Here is a 16,383-nt window from a genome sequence, read left to right on the forward strand (position 1 = left end):
GAGGTGATTGAACGACAGCTCGAACTTCACCCTTACACGAGGATAAATCTTGAACAAAATCGTAAATGTGAACATATTAATCTTTATTTGCATCTCTGGTCTGGAATGATCACCCAGGGCTCCCATTCCTGATTTTCTTCCCATGGGCCAAGTGAAAATGAACATCTCTGGATTTCAGGTGAAGGCATGAAGCTCAGCTCTTTCTCACAGATCTGATTAAGCATACCAACACACACACGTCATAAGAAATAGGAGCATGAGCCGGCCCTTCAAGCCTGCTCTGCCTTCAGTAAGATCATGGCTGATCTGAAGCAAAAGGATAAAAGCAAAATACTGCGGATGCTGGAAGTCTGAAGCAGAAGCAAAAACAAAAATTGCTGAAAAAACTCAGCAGGTCTGACAGCATCTGCGGCGAGAAAGACAGAGTTAACGTTTCGAGTCTTTCTCTCTACAGATGCTGTCAGACCTGCTGAGTTTCCAGCAATTTTTTTTTTGTTTCATGGCTGATCTGATTGTGTCCTTAACTCCGCTTTCCTGCCGACCCCCTCATAGCCCTTGACTCCCTTGTGGATCAAATATCTGTCTAATTCGGCCTTCTATATATCCAATGACCCACCTCCACTGTTCTCTGTGCTAGAGAATTCTAAAGACAAACGACACTCTGACAGAAGAAATTCCTCTTCAAATCTGTCTTAAATAGGAGATCCTGTATTTTTAAACTCTGCCCACTAGTTTTAGATTCCCCCATGAGGACAAACACCTTCTCAGTATCTACCCTGTCAAGCCCCTTCAGAATCTCACATGTTTCAATAAGATCACCTCTCATTCTTCTAAACTCCAATAAGGTATCGGCCCAAACTGCTCAACCTTTCCTTATAAGATAACCTCTTCATCCCAGGAATCAGCCATGTGAACCTTCTCTGAACTGCTTCCAATGCTAGTATATCCCTCTGGACATCAGAAGTGTACATAGTACTTTCGGTGTGGTCTCACCTATGCACTATGTTGCAAGACTTCCCTACTTTATACTCCATTTGCAAAAAAAAAAGGCCCACATTCCATTTGCTTTCTTAATTACTTGTTGCATCTACATGCTAACTTTCTTGTGATTCATGTACAAGGGCACCTAGATCCCTCTGTACCGCAGCATTCTGCGCTCTCTCTCCATGTAAATAATAATCTGCTTTTCCATTCTGCCTGCCAAGTGGACAACCTCACACTTTCCCACATTCTACTCCACCTGCCAAATTTTTGCCCACTCACTTAACCAACTATATCCCTTGCAGACTCTTTGTACCTTCCTCACAACTTGCTTTTCTACCAATCTTTATATCATAGCCAAACTTGCTGGCCATACAGTTGGTTCCTTCACCCAAGTCATTTAAGATAGATTGAGGCCTCAGCACTGTTTCCTGTGGCAGTCCACTAGTTACATTTTGCCGACCTGAAAATGACCCATTTAACCCATCTCTTTCTTTTCTGTTAGTTAGCCAATCCTCTATCTGTGCTAATATATTGTCCCCAACACCGTGAGCTCTTGTACAATAACCTTTTATGTGGCACTTAATCAAATACCTTTGGGAAATCTGAATACACTACATTTACTGGTTCCCCTTTTCCACCCTGCTTGTTACATCCTCAAAGAACACGAATAAATTTGTTCTACACTAGTTTAGAGGGACATTGATGTGCACGTCCACCGGTCCCTTAGGTAGTGGGACAGATAGATAAGGTGGTTAAGAAGGCATATGGGATACTTGCCTTTTTTAGCCGAGGCACAGAATATAAGAGCAGGGAGGTTATGTTGGAACTGTATTAAATGCTGGTTAGGCCACAGCTAGAATATTGTGTGCAGTTCTGGAATCTGCATTGTAGGATGGATGATTGCAGAGGAGATTTACCAGGATATTGCCTGAGCTGGAGAGTTTTAGTTATGAGGAGAGATTGGATAGACTGGGGTTATTTTCCTTGGAGCAGAGGAGATTGAGGGGGGACATGATTGAGGTGTATACTCTATCTATGCCCCTCATAATTTTAGACAGGAAGGAACTTTTCCCCTTGGTGGAGGGATCAATAACCAGGGGGCATAGATTTAAGGTAAGGGGCAGGAGGTTTAGAGGGGATGCGAGGAAGAACTTTTTCACCCAGAGGTGGGAATCTGGAACCCACTGCCTGAAAGAGTGGTAGAGGCAGAAACCCTCATAACATTTAAGAAGTATTTGGATGTGCACTTGTGTTGCCATGGCATACAAGGCCTAGTGCTGGAAAATGGGATTAGAATAGTTAGGTACTTGTTTGACCAGTGCAGACTCGATGGGCCGAAGGGCCTTTTTCTGTTCTGCAGACCTCTATGACTATGACTCTATTTCCCTTTCACAAAATCATGTTGACTCTGCTGTGGGTCACATATGAAGTATGGCAAATACAGCACTGAGCTCCTGCTACCTGTAAAACCAGCAATGATGAGGGTGACAGGGGGATCAGGGGCATGGTATGGGTGGGTGATCATTGTGGAAAAAGTCACAAGCCAGACATCTTGCTGTTGAATTGTGTAAAGCATGATGGATGTCAGAATTTGATAAGGTAATGTAAATAACAGGTTTGAAATCTGACATAAGCCCATGTTATAAAAAACAATCCTAACCAGCTGCAGGATTTGATGAGCAAGAAATATAGTCCAGATAACAAGCTGTGCCTCTATTGGTGATACAGTATCTGTTTCATATGGGTTACATATGCATGCTTTCCAAATAGTCATTCAATAAATTTGGCAAACACAGGTTTTCTTTCCTATCTTGGCTTACTTTAAAATTTCATGGAGCTAGGGGAAACTAAACTTGAGCACAAGAAAGTATTCAAAGAAACAAAAAGTTTTAACCTTTTTTTTCCATCCCTGTAGTGAATTGTTGACTTGGCCTTTGCTAATCCAGTAAGTCTGATTTATTTATTTTGTATTTTTTCTATTCTTACTCTTTTGATCCCTTCTACAATGTGGTATATTCTGGTTAGTAAAGCAAGAGAACTCTGTTGTTGTTAGCCAGTCTCACACTGTTAATGTTATGGGAGACTGTCCTCTAAATTAAACAATGAGTATGTCCTAAAAGTGTTCACTTTAGAAATTGAGGCTGAAAACCCATCTCTTGAGAAAAGGCTGTTATGTGAATATATCTCCATTTTGAGGGTTGCATTTTTGGGCAGCACCTGTTTACAACATGGTAAATCTTCGGTCTGGATGAGATTGGAACACTTCCTATAATTTTCCCATCATGGGCACGTATGGCTGCATAAGATGTCCAAATTTGCTATAGTTTCCACCCCTTTAAACATGATTTCCATCATTGTACCTTACATGCAGGTAAATTGAGGTGTGCTCGAGTCATGTGCCAACACAGTCAGGGAAAATGATCAGTTAAAAGGTTCTCACTGTCTGGATAACATTGCCTGTATCTCTGTATCTCAGGTTTGTCTACATTTGTCAGTGTTTTTATTGTCTTGGTGAGCTACAGAAATGTCTTTCAAATTGCCAGAGGGATGACATTCTCATCATAGTATCGTTTTAGCAGCACGTGTTTACTTATTGGATTTGAGGCTAACAGAAGACAGCAAAGGAGAGTGCTGCATACTTGAATGAGGCTAACTCAATATGGTCTTCCTCCATAATTATCCAGCAAATATTGAGGGGCTGAGTGAAGAGATGTATGCCTTTATCACCTGTTCCTCTTTTTTAAAAAAAAAAACCCCTTGCAATGACCTGCAACCCAGATCAAGTTTCCAAATGCCACTACCAGCGGCTATCAAAGTCAGTGCAGCTGTTAACTTTTCTACCATTGGCTCCTTCCAAGTTGGAACTGGGGTTTTAAGCAACTGAAGTATTAGCTGTGGTAGCACTTTCACCTCTGACTCAGAATCTTGCGAGCTCAAGTGCCGCTCCACAATTTCAGCACAAAACTCAACACGGAGGGAGCACTGCTGTGTTGGAGGTGCTATTTTTCAAATACAATGTTAAACCGAGGTGCCAACTGTCCTCTCCAATGAACTTCAAAAAAGTGCCATGCAATTTTTTTTACAAAGTGCTGGAGGGCTATCCCTGGTGTCCTGGCCAATATTTGCCAATCAATCAAAATTGCAAAATCTGATTACCCGGTCATTATCACATTACTCCTTATAGGAGCTTGCTGTGCATAAATTAACTGCTGTGTTTCCTACATTACAACAGTGAATACACTTCAAAAACACTTCATTGGCTGTAAAGCACTTTGGGATGGCTTGTGGTCATGAAAGGTGCTTTTTTCCTTCCGCCAGGATGTTGTGTATTTGACAAGTCACCAATATCATCTTCAGAAGATAATAAAATAAAAGGTGCTGGAGATCTGAAATAAAAACAAAGTGCTGGGAAAGCTCAGCAGGTCTGGCAGCATCTCAGGAGAGAGAAACAGAATTAATGTTTCAAGTGCAATATGAATCATCTTCAGAACTGTTCCGAAGAAGAGTCATATTGGACTCAAAATGTTAACTCTGTTTCTCTCTCCGGAAATACTGCTGTCTTCAGAAAAGCTGAACAACTCAATGCAATGGATGGGACCCATAATGCACTGCAGGCTCCTACTATGAACCCAGTGAATTTCTGGAATAGCAGAGATTCAACTCCCTCAGTGATCTTATTGTCTGTGCTAGCTTGGCAGTACCAGATTTTCAGTATTTTCAAGATGCATTTTCTTAAACTCCAGCCTCCCAGTTGAGAACTCACCTGCTTTTTCCAAAATGTGCCACAGATTTCACCTGTGTCACATTTCGGGATTCACCTGAACAAACAGGCTATGTTTTAGTGTCACATCTGATAGACAACACCTGCAGCAATATGGTACTCCTTAGCACTGCACTGAAGCATCAACTTGGATTATGTATTTAAATCCTGGAGTGAGGCTCGAGTGCTTGACCTTGTGAGTTAGGCAAAAGTGCAATAATTTATCCATGTTGATGCTCAAAAGTTTGCATAAATGACCAGGATACTAAAACAGATTTTCTGACAACACTAAACTAGAAAGATCAACAGAGATAGAATACAATTAAAGATTTGTAGAAACATTTTGCTTGATAATGTAAATAGGCAAAGAAATGAAATTTATTTGTTAACTGTTGCCAATTGTATGAAAATAATATGTGGCTTGGGAAAAATTGAGAGACTAGAATTAGCCCAGAAAGAGACCCAAGAATATTTGAAGACTCAATATTTTCACTGTCTAGACAATTTGGCAAAGCAGTTAAAAAGGTATCTAGAATACAGAGTATACACCGCTGGGAGGCTCCACCAAGACTTTATGTGCATTGTTCAATTCTAATCACTGTGCCACAGAAAAGATGTACATACATTGGAGACGATGCAGAGACATACAATAAGAATGATCCCAAGTAAAGGGGATGAGCTAGGAGAAAAATCAAAGATGCTTATGCATTATATTCTGGGAGACAGGAAGGAGCCCCATTCGAATATACAAAATATAAAATGATGAGTATATATAAAGTAAATTCAAAATACTATATCGATATAAGTCAGGTTAGTGGGTTCAGAAGAAATACAGGGATATCAGAGAAAAGTAAATTTTAAATATTAGGAAGAATTTCTTTCCTCAAATGGAATGATGTGACTGGCAAGACAGTACAATAGGAGCATTCAAAATGCAGTTGAATACAGGGTTGGGAGAGTTGAGAGGACTAGAAGGATGAGCTCTAGTGGGTAGGATGATTGATTTTTTTTTTGCCCTTGAGTGTTCTTGAGTTTGTACATTCTGTTCTCTAGTGGCTCATATAGTATATGCACTGACCACTTTTGGAACTGAGCCATTTAGAACAACTGGTCCAAGATAAGTTCCCTGCTTAATTATCTTATCTCCACCAGAATGGCAGTAGGGTGCTAAAATTGGCCTCAGTGTTCCTGGGCCAAGGAGCAGGGGGCAAGAAGCAACCATGTTTTCCTGTGTCCATCCGGTGATTCTGGCATGGAAAAATGCATATGTGTTTGGACATTGAATTAGGTGCCATTGTAATGTTTTCTGTGGTTGAATATATACTGTGAATCTAGTTCAATCAATGCAGGCAGATTACTGGATAAAGTAAAAGAACGGTGAAAAGAACAATTTACCCTAAGTCTTTTAGGAGAGGAGGTAAGTGTTAATAAAAAAGAACAGGTGGTCTCCGAGGTGTTAAAAGAAAATCATTTCTGCACTTTACACCTCTGAGGATGTGTCCATTCCTAAGATAACCACAATTTTCAATATCACCTATGGTGCAAGCCATTTTTACACCAGGATCAGCATCCAGAACCAGAGGATGCCAGTTTCTGCTCACTGAGTCAGCTGATCAGAGGTGAGGCCATCAGATATATAGAGAGAGAGAGAGCATAGGAAAGCAAAGTTCTTGGGTTTTTTTAAAAAATTCCCTCTTAAATGCCATTTCACATCAAATAACTTTATATCCCACAGGGGATGAATGATCACAGTCAAAATGTCTGTGCTTGTGTGTAGCGATTAGGGCAGTTAGATCTTTTGTGGAGTTAGCACCAGCACAGGCACCATGGGCTACATGGCCCCCTCTTGTGCTGAGATTTTAATTCTTTATTCTGCAAGAAGGAGTGTTCTCACTGTGTTGAATGAATAACTTTTGTTTCATGCTTTATGTTCGTATACATGTTCAGTACACCATGTCTCAACAACTATCATAATAGGTCAGACTGAACTGGAACTAATATATTTATCAGGACCAAACAAAATCAGATTAATTGCAAATTTGCAGACCTTTTAGTTTTGTCCAGAGGCCTTGTCTATCTAGCAGAAGCTGGTTGCTACAAACATTACATTTTTAGGCCAAACCATATTTAATTATGAAGACTGATTATCAATATAGGCTGAGTACTTAATGTAACCAGTTTAACCCTATGAGTGCCTGTCATTTTCAGAGATTTTTGTCTGATAGAAGCTAGTGTTTATTTTAGATTCCCAGGAATCTCAAGTATGGATAATTGGAATTTCTCCAAAAAGACATTGAAAAATCTGAATAATTAGTAGCTACGGCTGGACAGAGATTTCAGAATTTTTGAAAAACGCAGCTTATGTTTCTGGGTCTAATGGGTAAAATGCAAACATAGATCATTTTTCTAGAAAGGTATTATAATTGAAGACCCATGACAACAGTTTCATTAATTTGATATAATTCTACACTGAAGCTAGCAATGAATCTGTCCAATTGCATACCTTGTGCCTTGTTTTAGTGCAGCACACTGTGTCAACTTAGCAAGCATGAATCATAGTGCACAAACCAGGCACAGTTCCTTTTCATGCTTGACTGAAAACATGCATTGTTGGTTACTTGGCATCCAGTAGTCATCAGTGCACGGAAAGCATTTTTATAGAAAATATCAAGGCTTCTGGTGTCTTTATTGAAGCATGAACTTGGTATAGTGGTGTTTTACCCATCCCCCAACATTGCTTACACAAAGGATGTTTTGATGGGGCATCTTTAGCTAATTAGATGACGTGGATCTGCATTCCTAAAGCACAACCATAGAGCCAAGAGGAATCTAGTCCAAGATCTTAGACTCTTGTGATATGAAAGAAGAAAGTAGAATGACAATTCCAATAGCAGTAAGTAATAAAAAATATTATAGCCTGCAATATGTTAAGCTGATGAAGTTGCAAGTATGGGAATCCCTTTGACTGTTCCCATTGTATTGTAAACTGGTGTCCTCATGAGCAAAAGCATCTTACAAAATGTGTTTGCTCCCATCTATCTGGGTATGACACATGACAGCTGTTTTAGCCTTTCCACTTCACTGCCAAGGCAGCACAGGACAATGCTGGAACCTGATTTACAGACCCCGTCAATGATTGGGGTTCCCCTTCTCATAGCTGTGAAGGTCACAAGAACATTAAGTTTCTATATACAAGATCACTTCCAGGCAATCAAAGGGGTCATCTGCAGTTGAGCCAGTTGACTTTAAAACCAAATGATTGATGCCATGTTTGCTCAGACAATTACCTTTATCACTTTCCAGTGGAAAGGAGATGGCAAGAGGGGGAAGGCACCATAGATCTTTCACTGGCAGTATTCCTGAGAGTCTAGGAAGTTATAAATGGAACCCACATCAGATCAACTTTAATACACACATGCATGGGCATGGATTCTACTCCATGAATGTTCCGATGGTTTTTAATCTTAAAGATGTGACCCTGTATATTAATGTAGTCTGCACCCATGATATTTTAACTATGCAGCAGTCAGCTATGCGTATGTTATTTGAAGGCTGTTTGCATCTATGAATGATGATCTAAATAAAACAAATACGATGAGGCTGATCCCACTACTTGAGCTAATGTTGTGCTTTGGAACACTAAAGCAACAATTCCATCGTTAGGACTACCCAGTTGGAGTATTGTTCTAGAATTCAGCCAGCTTCTCAAGTCATCAACATTTGCTACATGTGTAATTTTGACAACTGACAGAGTAGGGAAATCATATGCCTGCAGTCTCACATTTTCTCCTGATACTTGAATATTTCCACTGTGCTTTCTCCTTCCCAGACTCTTCAAGCTTTCTTTAAAGCTTGGATTCTTTTAAGGTAGATATCAATTTGTTTCCCTTTTCAGTACTGCCTGTATATTAGCAAGTTGTTAGTTTTCACTTCTTTTTAAAATTAAATATCATTGCAGCTCCTGTGACATGGCTCATGCTGATACAGAGAGAATGACATGAGTCTTGTACCTCATTACGCAATGGGCCATACTTTGCTGTCCAAATGATAGCGATGCTAATGGTACTTGGTTTTATTTATGCACAAATGTTACAGCAACTTCAGATGAGGGCAGATGTGCAGTTATACACAGATGGATAGCATATATGGCGCTTCACCATTAGTTTTGTAAAAATGGCATTTTGCTGTCTGGTTCCCCATTCAAATGCATTAAATGGTATGAAATTGTTGTACGTGCACAGTAGATGTGAACTAAACTCAGCACGGAAAGTTAAATGTTATCTATTTCTGTCTCTAAGTACCCTTTTAAAGATGTAATAAATAGCAAATACAGCCACACAATAGCTCTGGCATTGAAAAGTGTGGAGTCTTATTCCTAAAGGTTTTAATTATTGTTGGAGATTTTTTAAAAAATTATTATTTTTGCTTTTCTTGTCTTTTTTCTCTCTCTTAATCCAGTTTTCCTTTCTCTCTCTCTTTTCTACGTCTATATGTGAATTGACTGAATTCACCCACTTCAGTTTGCACTTCCTTCTTAGTTCATGTGCTGTTACTTTCAACCTTTCAGTCTGCTTGGTTAGGGAGATACAGAATTGTGTTCACTCAGGTTCCTGATGCCCAGTTACTTTAGCAGCTTGCACATTTAGCAACTTGCAGTGCAAAATATCATATTGTGATTAAACAGGCAAGGGCAAGCCTAACTAATGGCAGATGCTTGCCCTGCTACAATTCTGACCCAATATGTTTTAAATTTGTTTGATCTTCTTTGGCAATACACACTAACAAAAAAAATCTCTCATAACTATTTCTGTGCTTCCTGCCTAGTTCATCCTTTTTGTGTCAATCTCTCTGACTTTGCCTTCACCTGCACCCTGCCCTTTCTGTTCAACTTCATATTTTTTGCATTGTGGTGACTCTGCCCCTTTCTTTTGCTCTTTGCTTTTGTCTCCTTTTTCCTCTATAAGTCCTTCCACACCTCTCTTTTCCATGTATCTTCAGTGTTGATGTGGTTCCCACAAATACCACGTTATAGATAATACTCAAAAGCCTAACTTTTCCAAGTCTGCACTGGTGGTAAAATACCTTGAACCCATATAAGAAATTGCAGTTGCGCACTTGTAATCTTCTGATATATGCTGGCTGTAAGTGAGATATCATCCCATGGATGGGAACTCCAAAAAACTTACCTCAATGTCCCTCTCTTCTCATGCAACTGCAGAAGGTGTTACACCTGCCCCTTTACTCCGCCGCCCACCCCCCCTCCTCACCGTCCAAGGGCCCAAACACTCCTTTCAAGTGAAGCAGCACTTCACTTGCTCTTCCCTCAATTTAGTCTACTGCATTCGCTGCTCCCAATGCGGTCTCCTCTACATTGGAGAGACCAGATGCAGACTGGGTGGACCACTTTGCGGAACACCTTCGGTCTGTCCGCAAGCATGACCCAGACCTTCCTGTCGCTTGCCATTTCAACACACCACCCTGCTCTCAAGCCCACATGTCTGTCCTTGGCCTGCTGCAATGTTCCAGTGAAGCTCAACACAAACTGGAGGAACAGCACCTCCTCTTCCGACTAGGCACCCTACAGCCTTCCAGACTTAACACTGAGTTCAACAACTTCAGATCATGAACTCTCTCCTCCATCCCCACCCCCTTTTCAATCCCCCTTTTTCCAATATTTTATATTTTTTAAATATATTTTTCTTTTCCCACCTATTTTTAAATCTATCGTTTTATCTCCACCTTTTAGCCCATTTCAATTCCTTCCCCCCCACCCCACCCCCACTAGGACTATCTGCCACTTGTTTGTCCTGCTTTCTACCCTTAATGTCACCATTAGCAAATTCCTTAGATAATATCACCACCGTCAACACCCTTTTGTCTATGACATCTTTGGCGATCCCTCCTTTGTCTCCACATATCACTGGCCCTCTATCCAGCTCTACCTGTCCTACCCCCCTCTACCAGCTTATATTTCACCGCATTTCTATATTTCTTTAGTTCTGAAGAAGAGTCATACAGACTCGAAACGTTAACTGTGTTCCTCTTCGCAGATGCTGTCAGACCTGCTGAGTTTTTCCAGCTATTTTTGTTTTTGTCCCTCTCTTAGATTTTTTGAGGTTGGGTTGCGCAGGGAGGCGAGGCTAGTAATATATACCAGGCTGGAGCAAAGGGAGTGAAAGATATCAGAAAAGTGATGTGAGAGTTGTATCTGGTCTGCTGTACCCTGTCCAAAATCATTCCCAGCCAACTCCAACGCAGACCTATTTATAGTCCTTATTGTCCCTCACTCGCTCTGATCCATTCCAAATGTCCTTTCTTGCCCCATAGAATCTGTATTAATTTTGATGCAGACTTATTAATGATCTCTTCATATATAATCAAATGTTTATAAGGTGAATTTATTCCAGACTCATTCAATGCTGCTAAATCCATATTTGTTCCAGGGAACACTCATTTAGGGACATGTTCATTTATAAACAACCAACACATTTAAGGACTTCACTGTTTATATTTTGTCAAAGTGCCAGTTCTGTTCTGTAGGTGCACTGCAATATGTAAGTTTAAAGATTTAATTGGAAGTACAAACCCACTGTGATCTTTATAAGGATCATTGTTGGAAAGTAAAATGAAAATTGTAAATAGTTCTACCCCACTTTTTTGATTATGGCATCAGCATTTACTCCTTTCTACAGGACAGTTTAGACTATCCTACATTGTTACGATACTGCCCATTCCTCAATCCAGCCAGACATTGTTATGATTTTAAGTTGTTATCCACTATAAAAAAAAAATTGAATGTATAGAAGCATTCAATTAAAGCTTCTCATTCAAATCCATTTAGCTATTGTTGGAATCATACCTCTCAAGACTGAATTTTTCTTTTACAAAATGGAAGGACTTGGCATGATCTGTACATTTGGATGCAGACCTGGGATTTTTTTTTAAAAAGTCATAAATTCACCTTGGAACTGTCAACAAGTAGGCCTCTTCAAAGAAATCACCTAACCTTTGTAATCACTTTAAATGATGGGGAAAATACTGAAGAAAAGCAAAGGCTAGTAACTTGCTGGAAATCACGTGGCAGAGGGGAAAAAAACTCAAGTTTTGAACCTGCTGGTTTAGAAGGGAGTCTTGTTGGGGAACAAGCTGAGGAAGGAAGGCTACCCTGACTGGCGCTTTCTCTCTCTCTCTCTCTCTCTCTCTCTCTACCCTGCCTCAAATTGTGTGTGGCTATCAACCTGTTGCCAGAGAACCCTCATCTGAGTATAAGTGGTCTGCATTTTGACCTGCAAAGCTGTGACCAGCTGGTGAGAACTTCCAGACATCCACCAGGACCAGCGGCCCATCTTCACAAAAGGGAACTCCAGGTCTACAGTGTCAAGACCGTGCGAAATGTATCCTTTATTTTATATTGCCCATCCTCTAAAGCCCATCTCTGCAGAGAGACTCTATCTCTTTATCCTTTGTGTGTGCTGGGGGGATTCTTTAGGGAGAGATAGATAGTTATACTTCCTGATTACAATTGTGTGTTAACCAGTACTTGCAACTTGTTGAAAAGAAGTTTTGTTTTATAATAAACAATCGTTCTGAGTTTATTGAAAAAAGACTGGTTGAAGACTCTTTTATTCTGGGCACCAGTAGGGGAAATAGACGATTAGCTATTTTGGTGAGAAAATTCAACTTTTAAATCAATGGTACAGTCTGCAGAGCAGTGGGGCTGGATCATACGCGCACTCCTCCCATCCCGATTATAACAATATAAGAATGTGTAGCCTTCCGTTCGTTTCCCCTGCTATCATCTGGTATGAAAACAAGCATTCCCCTTCATTCCACTTAAAAATTTGCAGTTATGTAATTGATTTTTCTAAATCATTGGATATGGCTGCATAAGCTTCAAAGGAGTTTTTGATATCGAGTTACATTAATGAAGTCACATGTACATGTTTTTAACAAGAAAATCATGTGCTATCGTCTCTGAATAGCTCCATTAAGTAAATGTATATGACTGGAGACAGGACCTAACAATTGCTGCACTATTTTTTGTATTCTTTTACAGTTTGAAATGGAAATCCAGCGGATCTCAGAAGCCCACGAGAACTTGGTGAAGTCCACTACCAAGCGAGAGACTCTGGATAAAGCCATGAGGAATAAATTGGAAGGGGAAATACGAAGGCTGCATGACTTCAACAGGGACCTTAGAGGTATTATTTTGGGGGGAGGTGAAAAAAACAACTTTAAGCCCAGAGATTTGGTCATTTTGAGCATCTGCCTATACTGGAAGCAAGCTCCAAAACAGATTAATTTTAATTCTTGAGATAATGCACAATAAGATGTCAGAACCTCAGTAAGATAATGTCAGGCACTGTTTGTTGCCTTGCTACATCAAAATCTGGCCCAAAATCTGGAATTCCCACCGTTTGGGTAAGTTTACTGTTTAGTTCATTAGCTTTTACCCCCAACATCCACATGCATGACTTATAAACAAAAATGCTGCAAATACTCAGCAGGTCTGGAAGCATCTGTGGAAAGAAACAGAGTTAAGGTCAATGTACTTTCATCAGAATTGAAGAAAAATAGAAATGTAAGTTTTTAAGCCAGTAGCAGCAGGGTATGGTGCAAGAAGAACAAAGGGTGGTAATAGGTATAGTAAGAGACAAAGTTTGTGTCCAGATGAGGCATGAATGGCTATATAGCGACCATCTGAAATGCAACATGAAGGGATAAAGGAAAAAACAAGCCAGTGGAAAAAACACAACGAGATGGAGGCAGAAGTTATTATCTAAACTGTTGAGTCCAGAAGGCTGTAGAGTGCTGAGAAGAAAGTTTGAGGTGCTGTTCTTCAAGTTTACATTGAGCTTAATTGGAACACTGTAGCAGGCCATGCATAGAAAGGTCAGAGTGAGAGCAAGGTGGAGAATTAAAATAATAAGCGACAGGAAGTTTGCGGTCATGCTTGCAGACTGATCAGAGGCGTTGTGCAAAATGGTCAGTGCAAAATGGTCACTCAGTCTACGTTTGGTCTTCCCAATGTAGAGGAGGCCCCACGTTGTGAACAGCAAATACAATATATTGTATAATAACATACAACTGATTTTTAAAAATCCATTCACGGGGTGTGAGCTTCGCTGGCTGGGCCTGCATTCATTGCCCGTCCCTCGTTGCCCTTGAGAAACTGGTGGTGAGCTGCTGCCTTGAGCCACTGCAGTCCATGTGGTGTAGGTACACCCACAGTGCTGTTAGGGAGGGAGCTCCAGGATTTTGACCCAGCGACAGTGAAGGAATGGGGTATATTTCCAAGTCAAGATGGTGAGTGACTTGGAAGGGACCTTTCAGGTTGTGGTGTTCCCATTTATCTGCTGCCCTTGTCCTTCTAGATGGTAGTGGTCATGGGTTTGGAAGGTGCTGTTGAAGGAGCCTTAGTGAATTCCTGCAGTGCATCTTGTAAATAGTACACACTACTGCTACTGTGTGTCAGTGGTGGAGGGAGTGAATGTTTGTGAATGTGGTGCCAATCAAGTGGTTGCTTTGTCCTGGATGTTGTCAAGCTTCTTGAGTGTTGTGGGAGCTACACTCATCTGGACAAATGGGGAGTAGTCCAACACACTCCTGATTTGTGCATTGTAGATGGTGGACAGGCTTTGGGGAGTCTGGAGGTGAGTTACTCATTGCAAGATTCCCAGCCTGTGACCTGCTCTTGTAGCCACAGTATTTATATGGCTAGTCCAGTTCAGTTTCTGGTCAATGGTAACCCCCCTAGGCTGTTGATAGTGGGGGATTCAGTGGTGGTAACACCATTGAACATCAAGGGGCAATGGTTAGGTTCTCTCTTGCTGGAGATGGTCATTGCTCGGCACTTGTGTGATGTAAATATTACTTGCCACTTCTCAGCCCACGCCTGAATACTGTCCAGGTCTTGCTGCATTTGGACATGGACTGCTTCAGTATCTGAGAAGTCATGAACGGTGCTGAACATTGCGCAATCATCAGAGAACATCCCCACTTCTGACCTTCTGATGAAAGGAAGGTCATTGATGAAGCAGCTGAAGATGGTTGGACCTAGGACATGACCCTGAGAAACTCCTGCAGTGATGTCGTTGAACCGAGATGATTGACTTCCAATAAATACAACTATCGTCCTTTGTGCTTCCAACCAGTGGAGAGTTTTCCCCCAATTCCCATTGACTCCAGTTTTGCTAGGGCTCCTTGATGCCACACTGTCATATGTGGCCTTGATGTCAAGGGCTGTCACTCTCACCTCACCTCTGGAGTTCAGCTCTTTTGTCCATGTTTGAACCAAGGCTGTAATGAGGTCAGGAGCTGAATGGCCCTGATGGAACCCAAACTAAATGTCAGTGAGCAGGTTATTGCTAAATAAGTGCCACTTGATAGCGCTGTTAATGACCACTTCCATCACTTTACAATTAAACAACTCACTGGAGGCAGCGACAGCGATAGAGAGTAGACTGATGGGGGGTAGGTAATTGGCCGGGTTGGATTTGCCCTGCCTTTTCTGTACAGGACGTACCTGGGCAATTTTCCACATTGCTGGGTAGATGCCTGTGTTTAGCTGTACTGGAACAGTTTGGCTAGGGGTGCAGCATGTTCTGGAACACAAGTATTTTGTATTATTGTCGGAATATTGTCAGGGCCCATAGCCTTTGCAGTATCCAGTGCCTTCAGCAGTTTCTTGATAGCATGTGGAGTTAATCAAATTGGCTGAAGGCTGGTACCTGTGATGCTGGGGACCTCCGGGGGAGGGTGAGATAGATCATCCACTCAGCACTTCTGGCTGAAGATTGTTGCAGATGCCTTACCTTTTGCACTGATGTGTTGGGCTTCCCCATCATTGAGGTTGGGGATATTTGTGGAGCCGCTGCCTCCAGTGAGTTGTTTAATTGTCCATCACCATTCACGACTGGATGTGGCAGGACTGCAGAGTTTAGATCTTATCTGTTGCTTGTGGAATCACTTAGCTCTGTCTATCGCTTGCTGCTTCTATTGCCTGGAACACAAGTAGTCCTGTGTTGTAGCTTCACCAGGTTGACACCTCATTTTTAGGTATGCCTGGTGCTGCTCCTGGCATGCCCTCCTGCACTCTTCATTGAGCCAGGGTTGATCCCCTGGCTTGGTGGTAATGGTAGAGTGGGCGATATGCTGGACCATGAGGTTACAGATTGTGTTCGAGTACAATTCTGCTGCTGCTGATGGCCCTCAGCATCTCATGGATGCCCAGTCTTGAGTTGCTAGACCTGTTTGAAATCTATCCAATTTAGCACGGTGGTAGTCCCACACAACACGATGGAGGGTATCCTCAATGTGAAGGTGGGACTTTGTCTCCACAATGGTTGTGCGGTGGCCACTCCTACCGATACTGTCATGGACAGATGCATCTGCAGCAGGCAGGTTGGTGAAGATGAGGTCAAGTATGTTTTTCCCTCTTGTTGGTTCCCTCACCACCTCCCGCAGACCCAGTTTAGCAGCTATGTTCTTTAGGACTTGGCTAGCTCGGTCTGTGTTGTGCTACTGAGCCACTCTTGGTAATGGGTATTGAAGCCCCCCACCCAGAGTACATTCTGCATCCTTGCCACCTGCTTCCTCCATGGTTTTCAACATGGAGGAGCACTGATTCATCAGCTGAG

The 16,383-nt window shown here is 41.5% G+C and overlaps 1 protein-coding gene across 4 annotated transcripts in view; it reads left to right on the top strand.

Moving 5' to 3' along the window:
* The window catches only part of amotl1 (angiomotin like 1), a 148,013-nt gene that overhangs the window by 69,576 nt on the left and 62,054 nt on the right, over positions 1 to 16,383 (top strand). For all 4 annotated transcript variants that reach the window (XM_078545779.1, XM_078545780.1, XM_078545781.1 and 1 more), the window contains one exon: positions 12,801 to 12,945. In XM_078545779.1, coding sequence (XP_078401905.1) covers positions 12,801 to 12,945 — 145 coding nt within the window. The remainder of the gene's footprint in view (positions 1 to 12,800; positions 12,946 to 16,383) is intronic.

Source organism: Cetorhinus maximus, chromosome 7 (genome assembly GCF_964194155.1).
Source record: "Cetorhinus maximus chromosome 7, sCetMax3.hap1.1, whole genome shotgun sequence".
In the NCBI taxonomy this organism is placed as follows: Eukaryota; Metazoa; Chordata; class Chondrichthyes; order Lamniformes; family Cetorhinidae; genus Cetorhinus; species Cetorhinus maximus.